At 49.7% G+C, this 14,400-nt stretch overlaps 1 protein-coding gene across 1 annotated transcript; it reads left to right on the top strand.

Moving 5' to 3' along the window:
- The first annotated feature begins 325 nt into the window (after nucleotides 1–325).
- Nucleotides 326–13,897, top strand: LOC144114390 (protein argonaute-2-like). The gene is made up of 4 exons (XM_077648101.1): nucleotides 326–389; nucleotides 2,668–3,008; nucleotides 7,416–9,440; nucleotides 13,661–13,897. The coding sequence occupies exons 1-4, from the start codon at nucleotides 326–328 to the stop codon at nucleotides 13,895–13,897; spliced, it is 2,667 nt and encodes an 888-aa protein (XP_077504227.1).
- Nucleotides 13,898–14,400: the final 503 nt, after the last annotated feature.

Here is a 14,400-nt window from a genome sequence, read left to right on the forward strand (position 1 = left end):
GGTAAGAGTGTGCACTCTATGGGGCTGCCGGGCAAAATCAAGCCGGCTTAACTTGGCGTCCCGCTGTGGGGCACGATGAGTGGCAGGGTTTTGTTGTTGGGAATGAGGGAAGAATGAAAAGTTCAGGGGCCCGGCCACTGGCTCAAGCTGATCCGCAATCGCTGCCACTTGCAGATAATCGCTGCCACGGGCAGATAGAGGAGAGTTAAAAGAGATATGAGAAGAAATAATGAAAGAAAGGACGCGCGTCGCAACGACCGCGTCATCTGAAGTGACGACGACGGTTTAGCAACTGGTACCTCCGGTGACAAGGAGCCCTTGCGACATGTGCGAGAGCCCCTGCATCGCAGCTCAGCAGGGCCAGGCAGCCACCTCATCGTCCCCTTCCCGTGAAGTGACAGCTTTACTGCTACCCTTCGTAGCTGCTTTGCCGTGTACGCGAGTTTGACCTTGAACCGAGGAGAAACCACGTGACAGCTATGACGTCACTCAGCCACCACCGTCGCGTTCATTGTGATCATTGGCATTGGCGTTGACGGTGTTCTGCAACACGTCACTTTTGAGGAAAGAAGGGAATTGGGCAAACGGGGCAAACGTTTCCCACAACAAGCATGTGCTGACATTCTCCGTGACAGCAAGCATTGTCCGCGGTAAGAAAGGTGCATTCTTTACGCCCGATATATAAATGTAAATAAAAATGTGGACTCGCTCAGCTAATCCAGGATATACAAAGCGATAGATGTCGGCGTTTACTGTGTTCATTGGCGTTGGCGTTGGCAATGTTCTATACGGCGATGGCTTTGAGCAAAGGAATAATAATAACTGGTTTTTGGGGAAAGGAAATAGCGCAGTATCTGTCTCATATATTGTTGGACACCTGAACCGTGCCGTAAGGGAAGAGAAAAAGGAGGGAGTGAAAGAAGAAAGGAAGAGAGAGATGCCGTAGTGGAGGGCTCCGGAATAATTTCGACCACCTGGGGCTCTTTAACGTGCACTGGCATCGCACAGCACACCGGCGCCTTAGCGTTTTACCTCCATAACAACGTAGCCGCCGCGGTCGGCTTCGAACTCGGGAACTTCGGATCAGTAGCCGAGCGCTCTAACCACTGAGTCACCGCGGCGGGTAACTCCACTGACCCACGGAGCCGGTTGTGCGCCTTCCCTTTCGTGAAAATGAACGGCCTTTGCAAAGTTGTCAACGCCAAAGAACTCTATGAGCGCCATCTGCTCACTTGTTTTGTTTGGTTTTTGAGGAAAGGAAATGGCACAGTAACCGTCTCACATATCTCGGTGTACACCCGAACCGCGCCGTAAAGGAATCGGTAAAGGAGGGAGGGAGAGAGAGAACTGAAATTGAAACTTGGATTTTGAGGAAAAACGCGGCACTGCGCTGCGGCGGAACACATGTGGCTCGGTTAGAGTGAACAGCTCGGTGCTACTAGTGGCGCATGCGCAGTAGTGACTAGGGAGCGAGCGAGAGAGAAATATCCGTGGCGAGACGCCCGTTGTGACGTCATGTGCCTCCTCGGAGTACCGCCACGGCGAAATCGCAAGTTCGCGGCCAGTAAAGCTTTCGCTTTAAAAAATCGAAGGCCGATTACGGCAGACGGTAATTCGGAATTTGAGCGCAGCTCTTCGCAAGCTGCCTGCTACGGCTTGGCAGGTGTCGTGCTACGTTGCTAGCCACACTCCGGAATCGTCCGGTAGCAGCCGCCTTCCGGCTGTCCATTCCTCTCGCCGTGTCAGGTGGCGCTCCGCTCTGCTACTGCCTGCCAACACGTCAGCTGTCAGGTAGCACGTTACACTGACTACGACGCGGAACGCAGGAACGGGCGAGCTGCGCTCTAGAATAAAATAAACTAAAGAAGTCACTGCAGTTGAACACGAAGCGAAAAGCTTCACCACGTTTGGTAAAGCAGTCGTCGCATAGGCCGGAGAAGAACATTGAATGACCTTCAGGCCAACCACGTTAGCCGTGTATGACCATACGGGGTACAGTTATGGCGTCGAACTCTTGGCTCCTGACCTCGACTCATGACCTTTAAGTTGACCTCTGATGTTTGACCTTAGACATTGGGTGACATTTGGGTTCACCTTTGACCTTCAACACATTCAATGGAGGTGTAAGACCATGTGATACTACGTCTAAGCCACGTGGTCGTGTGGGTATATACTCTAGAACGGCTGTCCATCCAGGCGCTCCCATGGACGAGCCTGAGACGCTTAGCAAGAGTCTCAGGCTCAAGACGCTTAGCAAGGCAAGGAACAAGAGGTGCTCGTTATGACATGCATGACTCAAGCCAACAGTGACCGAACCAAAAAGCATAGGGGATGTTTTTTTATAAAATAATTTGTGGTCTTCATCAGTGGGGCTTAATAGGGCAATAACTTCTTAAAGAATCTCTTTGCGACGCTAAACCCCCATAAAGAGACGAAACTTTTTAAAGATAATTGATTAGAAAGCAGAAGAAAAACAACCATTTGCCGCCGGTGCGGTCCGAAACCCATGACCTCTGAATTTCGCGTCCGGTGCTCTACCGAGCTAGGGCGACGGCTGTCCAGTCTTCTGCTTTCGGCGGTGTATATATGCGTGTCGTAACGATCGCTATGATCGAAAACGCAGCAGATATATCAAGCCGACGTCAAATGGGCATTTTCGGCTCGCAGCGGTGCCTTCTGCCAGCGGTGGCAACCAAGCCACCGCTTCGCCCCCCGGTCCGTCGAGGGTTTCGTTCGAGCAAGCACTGCAGCAGGGCGTTGCGGCCAGCCCGCAGCCGCGCGCCGTCAGCGGCAGCCAGACCCCCGCCGCCGAGCGCAGCGCTCAGCCCAGCGTGGAGCCCAGCGGCTACCGACCCAGCTACGGGGCCGCCGCTGGTGCCGCCAACGTAGCTGCCAGCAGCCCCTGGCCTGCATCCGCGGCAGCCGCCGTGAGTGGCTGTCAGCCGGCAGCAGCTGCCCCACCATTGTCGCCGCCGTGCACGTCGCCCGGCGACGATGTCAAGATCGAGGTGCGTACTGCTTGCCGAAAAGGGCTTCAACTTGAGCCATATGCTGTGTATCTCGTTTAACCTCGTTATAACAAAGTAGAAGTTCGTTCCCGACTGTTACTTCGTTATATGCAGTGTTGACCGAGTTTCTGAGGAGAATCGTAATTACTTCGTTACATCCATTATTTCGTTATAACTCATGCTGTACAGTTCGTTATGCCAGCGGTCCATATACAGTAGCACCTCTTTACAACGAAGTTGAAGGTTTCCGGCGATTACTTCGTTATAGCTGTAGCTTCGTTATATCCGCTCTTGGCCGAGCTTCCACGTGCGAACATAATTTCTTCGTTATATCTGTCGTTTCGTTATAAACCGCTTCGTTACAAAGAGGTTCAACTGTTAGCTTGAAGGCTAGAGGAAAGCTCACCTCTCCAAGACATCGACTTACACGCAAGGTACGAGAACCGAACCCGGGTATAATACAACTCAAGAACGAAGCGGCATGTACCTCTTGAAAGAGGCCCTTCAGCCAATGGCGATGACTGGTTTTCATGACGCCATGGTTAGTCAATCGTCTTGGACCTGTGTGGCTTCACAGGGAGTGGCAGATGAAATGAGATGAACCACCGTTTAAACAGATTGACAGCGGCGTCCGCAGAATCGGCCGACGCCGTTGGCTACAAGGCGTCTTTTGTAGGGCATCCGTCGCTTCTTTCTGGAGCTGCAGCCGACTGTGCAGGGCTTAGTTTTTACAGCTGAAAAGTGGTGTGGGTAGCAAGAATCGTGGTAGTGCATGACGTATAGGGTGCTCTGGAAGTGAAACAAGATTTACTCCGCTGACAAAGTCAAGATTACGAACAACGTTTCGGAACCGCTACGCTTCCTTGGTCAACAATGAGGAGGACAAGGCGAGTGGGTGAAATTTAAAAGCGAAGTTTGTGTTGTAACGACCGTATTTAGATGAGTGGTTCGAACCCGACCGCTGCGGTTGCGTTTCGATGCAGGCGAAGCGCTAAGGCGCCCGTGTGCTGTGCAAGGTCAGTGTAGGTTGAAGATTCCCAGGTGGTCGAAATTATTCCGGAGCCCTCCACTACTGCACCTCTTTCTTCCTGTCCTCTTTCACTCACTCCTTTTTCCCTTCCCTTACGGCGCGTTCCAGGTGTCCACCGATATGTGAGAAAGATACAGCGCCATTTCCTTTCCTCAAATACCAATTTTCAAATTTCACAGATTCTTCTGTGAGGTTCAGGGCCTCAGTCGTCGCCTGGATAAAGGGTGGCTCAAGCAATAGATGCGTCGTCAGGTTTAGCCTTTGGGTTCAGTACTTACACACCGGCGGCCGAGTGTTGTGTTGCCACCGTGAGAAATTGTTTTTAAAGCGAAAGCTTTACTGGGCCATTTCCTTTCCCCCAAAAACCAATTATTATTATTATTACTGGGCGCAGGTTGAGCTGTTTCGCGTGATACCTGGACAGCCGTGCTGCGCATGAACAAGGAGCAGTGACGACACAGAGCGCATTTCTCTCCCTAATCGCTACTGCGCATTAGCCGCTAGTAGCACCGAGCCAAAGGTGTTCCGCCGCTGCGCACCGCCGAGCCTTTCCTCAAAATCCAACTTTCAATTTTGTTCTCTCTTTCCTCTTTCCCTGCCTCCTTTATCCCTACCTTCACGGCGCGGTTCGGGTGTCCACCGGGATGGGAGACATTTACTGTGCCATTTCTTTTCCTCAAAAACCAAACAAAACAAGTGAGCCGACGGCGTTCATAGAATTCATTGGCGTTGACAACTTTGCAAAGACCGTTCATTTTCATGAAAGGAAAGACGCACAACCGGCTCCGTGGGTCAGTGGAGACCTCAATCTCGCTTTCGCTTTGTATATCCTGGATTAGCGGGGCTAATCCAACCCGCCGCGGTGGCTCAGTGGTTAGAGCGCTCGGCTACTGATCCGGAGTTCCCCGTTTCGAACCCGATCGCGGCGGCTGTGTTTTTATGGAGGCGAAACGCTAAGGCGCCCGTGTGCTGTGCGATGTCAGTGCACGTTAAAGATCCCCAGGTGGTCGAAATTATTCCGGAACCCTCCACTACGGCACCTCTTTCTAGCTTTCTTCTTTCACTCCCTCCTTTATCCCTTCCCTTAAGGGGCGGTTCAGGTGTACACGATGTGTGAGAAAGATACTGTGCCATTTACTTTCCCTAAAAACCAGTTATAATTATTATTATTGAGCTAATGCACATTAATTTTTTTGGCGGGGGGGGGGCAGTACCTGTCTCAGTACCTGTCGCAGTACATGGCGCAGTACCTGTCTCACATATAGGCGGACGCCCGTAAAGCGCCGCAAGGGAAGGGACAAAAGGGGGGGGGGGGTGAAAGTGGAAAGGAAGAAGTGCCGTAGTGGAGGGCTCCGGAATAATTGCGACTACCTGGGGATCTTTAACGTGCTCTGACATCGAACAGCACACGGGCGCCTTAGCGTTTCGCGTCCATCGAAACGCAGCCGCCGCGGTCGGGTTCGAACCTGGGAACACCGGACAGCAGCCGAGCGCCCTAACCACTGAGCCACCGCTATCAGTGTATTGTCTTTTTTATCCACGCGTTAAATGGGCTTTTAATCCGAGCGAAATTATGCACTGTCGGGCCCAAATATCCACTCTGGCAAAGTGATGTTTCCTTGGCCTGTAGCTGCAGTTGATTCTTTTAAATTACCCGCCTGCACATTCTCATTTCGCAGAAAAATTCCTGTTATTCATCTTTCGCTGTTAATGGGCGGCTGCGGAGTCTTTCCGACCTCCACGAATGCCGAAATTTGCATGGTAGTTCCTTGTGCCGAGCTTCGCCGCCGAGCGCCGGTTTGTTTCATCACGAATAATTTTTCAAATTTTGTCGCCCCAATCGGGACGATTTATGTGGGCGACCTTGGACGTGTGACGTCACCAGCTGCATGCCCCTCGATATTTGCTCGGAGTTTGCTCAAGAAGAAGAAAATTAAGCCCTTTGTTTTTGGTCATTTCACACAAACAGTGGTCTGTCGCTTACAGTCTCCAGTTTAGTCAGTCAACGCGCCGAGAGGTTCTGTGACAATATGCATGACAAGCTTCAATCTTGACGCCATACCTTGGGATAAACCCAGTTTTGGTTTCCGCGTTCCTTGTTTTTGCTGTCTTAAAGGGCTTGTACTCAGTATTTTGAAAAACGCTTTTTAGGGCACAGAGAAGGGACCCTTAAGAAATGTGATGCGAATGGGAACACAATACCACGTCTAAACATATTCAAAATCGCCCGCAATTACTATTTGAGTGGTTCAGAAACTTTGCAAGAAATGCTTCTACAGCTGTGGCGCCATCATGGCCTTGGTTCCCTGAATAAAGAAATTAAGGGAGAGAAAGAACTTGTAATTACTCTCTCGCTTTTTGTTGGACATCTCGACCACGCAGTGCGGTTCTCTTATTTTGCAATCGTCCCGATCGTCCCTGTCATAGGTGCTCAAGATGGCACAAGGCTCTGAAATACCTTCCGAGGAAAGTACAGGGTCGGTCAGAAGTTCTCAGGCCATGGGGTCTGTTTTTGAGCTGCATAATCAGGCAGACATGACACCCCCAAAGACTCAAAATATCCGTAGAGGGCGGAAGAGGTATCGCTCTATACTCTGCGAACCCTGATAGCTTTTTTGGCATCTTAAATGCAACGATATGCCGATGAAAAAAGGAAACCCTGTGGCCCCTGAACTTTTGACCAACCGTGTACATAACCTCGCTCAACCACTACGTTCTCTCGTCACAAACACCTGAACCAAATATTTCTACATTGAGCACAGTACCCACAATACCGAGCGAAGGTTGGCGAGCTCTTTCCAGCGACTTTTTCACGCCCGCGCATTTCTCCGCCTCGCTCTCGTGCGTATTTCTGTTCAGATCTGTCTGTCGGTTAGATTCAGAAGTAAAGCAGCTACTATGGCCGGTGCCAGTAATAAGCGTCGGTTCAGCGGGTCAGAAAGGCCCCGCCCCCCCCCCCCCCCCTACACACACACACGCCGGGGGAATCCCCGAACGGGTCGGCAGCCGGCGGTGGGGCCGAGCGGGTAGGGCTGGCTGAAGAGCGCCGACCTGTGAGCAAGAAACGAGTGGCGAAAGGAGATGGAAAGGCTCGAAGACGCTGAAATTTAAATTTTGACTACAGATAAATTCGCTTGCGCAAAACGTTTATAACATTCTCACTTTAAGGTATTCATGAAGTGCCGTCCTTTAACGGGCTCGCTACAACACACAGGGTGCAGGAGGCTTTTCCCATTAATACTCACCGGAAACGGCCCTGCACTGTAGTGTAGACCGAAGACCATTCGGCCTAACTTATGTGACGCTCAACACACGAAACAGTGCATGCCTACTTATTTCTTCATGCCCTGCTCTAATTACCACCAATCACGGCGCAGGAGCTCGAGCGAACCCTGCCCTCTCACTTCCCGCGGCGGCCCGCCCACGGCCAGCTGGGCCGGACCATACAACTTCTGGCCAACCACTTCAGCATTGAGATACCGACTGGCAGCGTCTACCACTACGACGTCGACATCTCCTCGGAGACTGTCCAGGAGACCAAGGTTCCTGAGCAGAAAAAGTACCGATGTCTCAGCACGAAGATCAACAGGATTGTCATCGAGCTCCTAGTAAAGAAGTACCGGCAAGACCTGGCCAACTGCATCCCGGCTTTTGATGGCCACAAGAACCTGTACACGCGCCGCCAGCTCAACTTTCGCGAGCGGACATTCACTGTCGACCTCGAGGAAGACCAAAGATCCCAGAAGTTTATAATCAAGATCCAGTACGCGGCCACAGTGAACCTGGAGGCCCTGCATGGCGTCTTCGAAAAGCGCGTACAAACTGTACCCCAGGAAGTCCTCCAGGCCATAGACATCGTCTTGAGGCACAGCCCCTCGATCAACCTTGCACCGGTTGGACGCTCGTTCTTCAGACCGCCGGGACCCAACGAGCACAATGACCTCGGAGGAGGCCGGGAGGTGTGGTTTGGCTACTACACGAGTGTTCGACCCGCCCAATGGAAGCCCATGCTTAACGTCGACATGTCAGCAACAGCATTCTACGAGTCGCTTCCACTGGTCGACTTCATGTGCAGGTTCTTAAGCGACAGCCGTCGTGTGTTGACGCCCGCGGACTTCCGGTCATTGCGGGACAACCAGTACGTGCGCCTGAATAGGGAGCTCCGTGTCAAAGTGACGCACCTTCCGTACCCGCGCAAGTACAAAGTGGTCAAGATCACGAGGGAACCTGCGAAGGACATCTATTTTGAATCAGAAGGTAGTCAGATCTCCGTCGCCGACTACTTCCAGAGCCGCTACAGGCGCTTGTCGTACCCGAACTTCCCTTGCGTGCAGAGTGGCAGCCCGACGCATCCGGTCTACATTCCTCTGGAGGTGTGCGAGCTGGCCGAAGGCGAGCACTGTCGGAAGAAGCTCGACGAGAGTCAGACCGCCGAGATGATCAAGCGCACGGCCAAGCCGCCAGCCAAGCGCTTCCACGAGATTCGTCAGTCTGTGCGCGACATGGTCAGCAGCTCGGACAAGTACCTACGAGAGTTCGGCGTCAAGATCAACACTGAACCCTCTCAGGTTGTGGGCAGAGTGCTCGACCCGCCATCTCTGGTTTTTGAGAACAACACCATGTGCAAGCCGCGCGACGGTACGTGGGATCTCCAAGGGCAGCGCTTCTACAAGGCGATGTCCATGACACAGTGGATTGTTCTCAACGTGAGCTGCTTCGCGCACAAGGACTGCCTGGAAAACTTCATCAAGATGCTGATCCGCATCGGCCAAGAACTGGGCATGCACATTGCGCAGCCGCTTGCGGTCATCACATTCGACCCAAACCGCAAGGCCATGCGGACCGTTCTCACGGAGCAGCGCAAGCAGCACCCGCAGTTGGAGATGGTTGTGGCTGTGATCACAAAAGCCACTAACTGCGCTGAGATCAAGCAGGTGGCAGAGACTGAGCTGTCCCTGCGCACACAATGCATCTTGGACAACAACGCGGTCCAAAAGTGCAACGCAGCGCTCATCCAAAACCTGTGCCAGAAGATCAACGCCAAGATGGGCGGTATCAACAATAGTCTCCTGATGCCGGAGAAGCCGAAGCTCTTGCATAGGCCCGTGATCGTCATCGGAGCAGACGTGTCGCACCCATCGCCTGGAGACAAGGTCAGGCCATCTATCGCGGTGTGCGTCGGAAGCCTAGACTCTGTACCGTCCAAGTTTCACGCCACCATTCGGGTACAGATTGAAGACTCCGAGGCTAAGACGCGTGTGGAAATCATCAAGGATCTCAAAGATATGATGAAAGAATTGCTGCTGGTTTTCTACCGCACCACCGGGCACAAGCCCGAGCGGATCGTCTTCTACAGGGACGGAGTGAGCGAGGGGCAGTTCTTGGAAGTCCGTAACCGTGAGGTAAGCAACTGCGCCTACTACAATACTGCGCCCACTAAACGCTCATCTTGTTAAGACAGCTTTTCTCGCATTCAATGTCACTAGTGTCATTGGATAACCTTCTTTTGAGAAGCGGACTGGCTGTGCATACACGTAACGACTCCGAATTGATCTCCACAGCGATATAATTTCAGGACATCCAGGACATTCATTTCTGGAGACATCTTCTCGGCGTTAGTTGACCTCAGCTTGATCGTTTCTCTTCAAACGGTGGTAAACATCCAAGACTGAGGCCTCTGGTGCGGTTTTGTACGTGTCCGCTCCGCGTCTCACCCTTCTTACACACGGGCGATTATAACTGCTGTGCAGTTGACCGTCCGTTGAACTGAACGACAGTTCGAGGTGTTATACCCGTGCCACACGGTCAAGTTTTACGTTATTAATTACTTAGTACATCAAGTTTTAACGCCATTGGCGCGGTGCGACGCACTCGTATTTAATGGCATTAGACAAAGTGCCGTTTGCGACCTACTGAGTTCGCCACAACTGATTTGCCCGAGCACTGCATACTATTTTCCCCATTCCGCATACAGAGAGACATGCAATTTTTTTTGTGTGAAGTTACTATTCAGAGGATAATGGTTTATTCATAAAGAACACTATTTTTACGAGCAATTCATATGTAGTGTTATCCTGTGAGCTGACAAACGAGTTCTAGTTTTACACACTTGTCAAGCAAGAACCGTGACATTTTCTACAAATTATAATTTATATTATATCTGAGTGGCATTTCTGGGATAGTGGCTGATTAACACTGCTTATATAGCGGTTTTATTTACTGCTTTGAAGGCGGTATCGTCACCGTGACTAATTAAATTATTTATTTACTTATATGCAGACACCTTATAGGCCTCCGGAGAGGCATTGTGTAAGGGGGGGGGGATACAGAAGTTAGTGAAAAATAGGTTAGAAATCCAAAAATCATAGTAAAAGTACTGCAAAACACACACAAAAAAGGTGAGTTCAGATAAGATATCGCAATTCATAAAAAGGGATAAAAGTAAAAAAAACCACTCTGCGTCCTGGAACAAAAACAGGGGAAATGCACAAAGAGTTATACAAAAGCCAACGAAAACATATCAGGCATAAATGAGCAAAGCTGCCCATCCACGGAACCAAAGAGGCAATAGTCTCAAGCTGCTGAAAACGAAGTTGTACGAATCCTGGGTATATAAATGACGTGCTAACTGTTATCAACGAAGTGTTTGGGTAGATGTTCGCAAAAGGTGCCATGATTAGCCTGCAGGGCGATGCAGTCCGGAAGATCGTTCCAGAGACGAATGACACGCGGGAGTGACGAGAAGTTGAAAGCATGTGTGTTGCCATAAATGCGGCATAGCTGTAGTTATTATGTAATCTATGTTATAAGTAGAAGGGACGTTGTAGATGTGCTGGCGCGCTGAATCAGTGGCATTGACGTATTTGTGAAAGATAGATAAAAGAGCAGTCTCGCGACGAATTTGCTACGGATGCATGGAGCGAAAGTTTGATCTTTAGTTGGGTTACACTGGACCGATAACTGTAATTTTGCGAAATGAGACGACAAGCCAGATTCTGGACAGCTTCCAACTTCTCTATTAGATATTTCTGATGAGGTGACCAGATGGATGAAGCGTACTCTAGCTGACGTGTTACAAAAGTAATATAGGCTTGTTTACGCACGTGAGGGGTAGTGCATTGCAGGTTACGGCGAAAGAAAACTAGTGACCGGGAAGCATTAGCCAAAGTGGTGGTTTTGTGTTCAGCCCGAGAAAAGTTTGGTGAAATATGGACGCCTAGACGCTTATACTGCGTAGTCCGGGTCAACGTATCGTTATTATTGTGGCATGGAAAATTCGAAGTGACTGATTTTCGGCTAAAAGTAATTATCTTACACTTAGAAATGCTTAAAGTCATTAGACACGCTTTACACCAGTCGTTTATGCAATCGAGGTCACTTTGAAGTTCAAGGTGGCCATTAGTAAATTTTATTGGCCAATAAATAATACAGTCGTCAGCAAATATGTGTATCTAAGATTAGATTGTTGCTGGCAGGTCATTAATGTAAATTAAGAATAGTAATTGACCGAGGAGGCTTCCTTGCGCCGCGCCCGATGTAATATCGCAAACAGGAAATTAATAATTGTTAACAACGGTGTACTGCTGGCGATTAGAAAGAAAACTACGGACCCATGACAGAGTAAAAGAATGTAATTTAAGCGCACACAGCTTAGATATTTGTCGGCAATATCCTACCCGATAAAGTGCTTTGGCAAAGTCCAAAAAGGTGCAAGTCGGCAGTTTTCGTGCGAGTGTTTGTTGCCATTCTTGAAAACCGGTACAGCCTTTCCTATTTTCCCACCGGTGGAAACCTCACCTGTAGATATTGACTGCTTAAAGATATGAAGGAAGATGATGCTGGAGACAGAAATGGCATTTTTTTTAGTATTTTGAATTGATTTTATCAACACCAGAAGAATAGGGTACTAGGTTATTTATCAGGTGTACTAAGCCATCAAGTGTAATGTCAACTAGTGCCATGTACGGGTAACCAAAATCTGCTACATATGCGATGTTAGGATTATCTTCTTGGGTGAAAATATATGCGAAAAACGAGTTAATGCTTTAGGACATTCAGCATCGAAGTAGGGGGTGCTGTGAACGTCATGTATTGATATATCATTACTGACACTGCTCGGACGTATTGTTTTGAAGGACTTGCTTTTATTGTTCTTAAGTAGCGCAGCAAGGGCTTTTTTTCGTCACAAAGGCCAGAACAAAACAGCTTAAGGCAGGTTTTATATTTACACCGCGCGCAGGGCGAACATTCGTGCTTTGTATTTTTCTACAAGCGGTTTTTCTATTTCTCGTGCGGTGATGCTTTCTTGTAAAGCAAGGGTTAGGTTTATGATTTGATAGCGTGATAAGCGGGACATGTTTGGCTACAAATTCGGCTAGCTTGTCTCTAAATTGAACCCGCGGTTATCTTTTACTGACCTATATTGAAAAGAGGGCATCAGGATATTCTCAGAAAACACTTGAAGTTCGTCATTTATTCGATTGTAATCTCCTGTGTGATGTCAATGAATCTGTCAATAAACATCATTAAATCTGGACGTGTAGCGCCAGCTCCGAAAATAATGGCATAGGGGAACTTAAGGCTACAAACAACTACGGTTATTTCTAGTGCGCATGTGGCACGGGTAATAAAAGGCAGCGCCACCTGCTGTTGAGATCTCTGCTCAGTAGAGATACGCAGTTGGATTAGTCTACTGACCCGCTGCATCGGCCGAGTCGGCGGCATTTCCGGCTGCCACATCTTGCTATCCCGGCGAATATAAGTACGACTAAAACTTCCATTATAGTCGGATACAACTCAAGAACCGAGCGGCTTTTCCCCCTGAATGGACTGTCTTGCAGCCAATGGCGTAGACAAATTCTCATGAGCCTGCTCGGGTAAGAATGTAGGGAGCGGCAGATGAAAGGGGGTAGTCTCCCCCCTCAAAGGGGAGACTAATGTCACTGTTACGGCGCTCGCCGCATTGTCAACCTTGCAGGTTCGTGATAATAAGCAGAAGCCATTGGCTGCAAGGGGGTCCTTTTACGGAGAAAAGCGGCTTCATTCTTGAGTGTATCCGACTATATGCAAATTAGTGTAGCCAGAAAAAAAAATTCCGCCAAGTGGCACCAGGAAAGTAACCGCTGAGCGGTGAAGCCGGACGTTCCTCTACTGAATTTTCTTAGCTCTGTGTGGTTGTTGACTAGCGGCATACTCAAAGGGCCAAGCTTGCACAGAAATTTTAGTTCAGTAAAGTCAAGTAGGGAGTCAATGCCCAGAGTTATGTACAAACCGATCACGTGATCCAGAATGTGAACCGCCTGATCTCAGTTTAGCGGAGTGTGCCATGTAACTGCAGCGACTGCTATTCATTTTAGCGTCAGTTGAAAAAGCTTCACTTCCGTTGAACTGAACGGTAGCTCGATTAACCGTCCAGAGTATTACTCATAGCAGCATTGCTAACAGAAAACGCTGCTCTTCGCCGTATAGTTGTTCTCAAACGACAATTGTATAAGATAGAACGGCACAGTTCGTGAAGGTCCAAAGTGTTTGGTTTACATTCTGAAACAAGTATATATCGTAATTATTCGAATGGCCTTTCAGCCCTGACCAAGTTTTTTGTTTCCGCTCTCGAATCTCTCAGGTGAGCGTCACCCGGCTGGCGTGTGCTGAAATGTCTCCCACCGAGACCTACGAGCCATCGCTGACGTTCACCGTGGTCCAGAAGCGACGTCACCCGCGGTTTATGCCCGCCAACGACAGCGACGGCGTGGGCAAGTTCCGCAACGCTCCTCCCAGCACGACCGTCGTTTTTGTTGTTGTTTCGTCTAATACGAATTATTCGATTGTAATCTCGTCTGTTATAGTCGCGAATCTGTAATGTTAATAAATCTGTCAATAAGTAATAATGTCATTAAATCTGGTGGACGTGTAGCGCCAGCTCCGAAAATAATGGGATAGCAAACCTAAGGCTACAAACATCTGCGGTTACTTCTAGTGCGCATGTGGCACGGCTAATAAAAGGCCACACACACCACTACCGTCGACTCGGTGGTCGCGCACCCGCTGGACTTCGACTTCTTCCTCTGCAGCCACTTCGGCATCCAGGTACGCGACCTCTTCTCCGCTCTTGTTGCGACTGTCAGCGGGAACAAATGGTCTGCAGTGTTTCATGCATATCGCTCGAAGTTCCGTTGCCCATGGTTCCATATCCTATAAGCAGATTAGAATAAAGGGCCCCCTTCTACTGTCCGAGGTGAGGCCCTGGGCTGCACCCCCCCCCCCCCCCCCCCTAATCAATCGCTGCTCAGGAAGTTTATTGACGCACCAAGCCTACATGTTCGAACTGCTTAAGTACCCTGCGCCCCGGCGCCAGTGGTTATT

The sequence above is a fragment of the Amblyomma americanum genome, chromosome 1 (genome assembly GCF_052857255.1).
Source record: "Amblyomma americanum isolate KBUSLIRL-KWMA chromosome 1, ASM5285725v1, whole genome shotgun sequence".
NCBI lineage: Eukaryota > Metazoa > Arthropoda > Arachnida > Ixodida > Ixodidae > Amblyomma > Amblyomma americanum.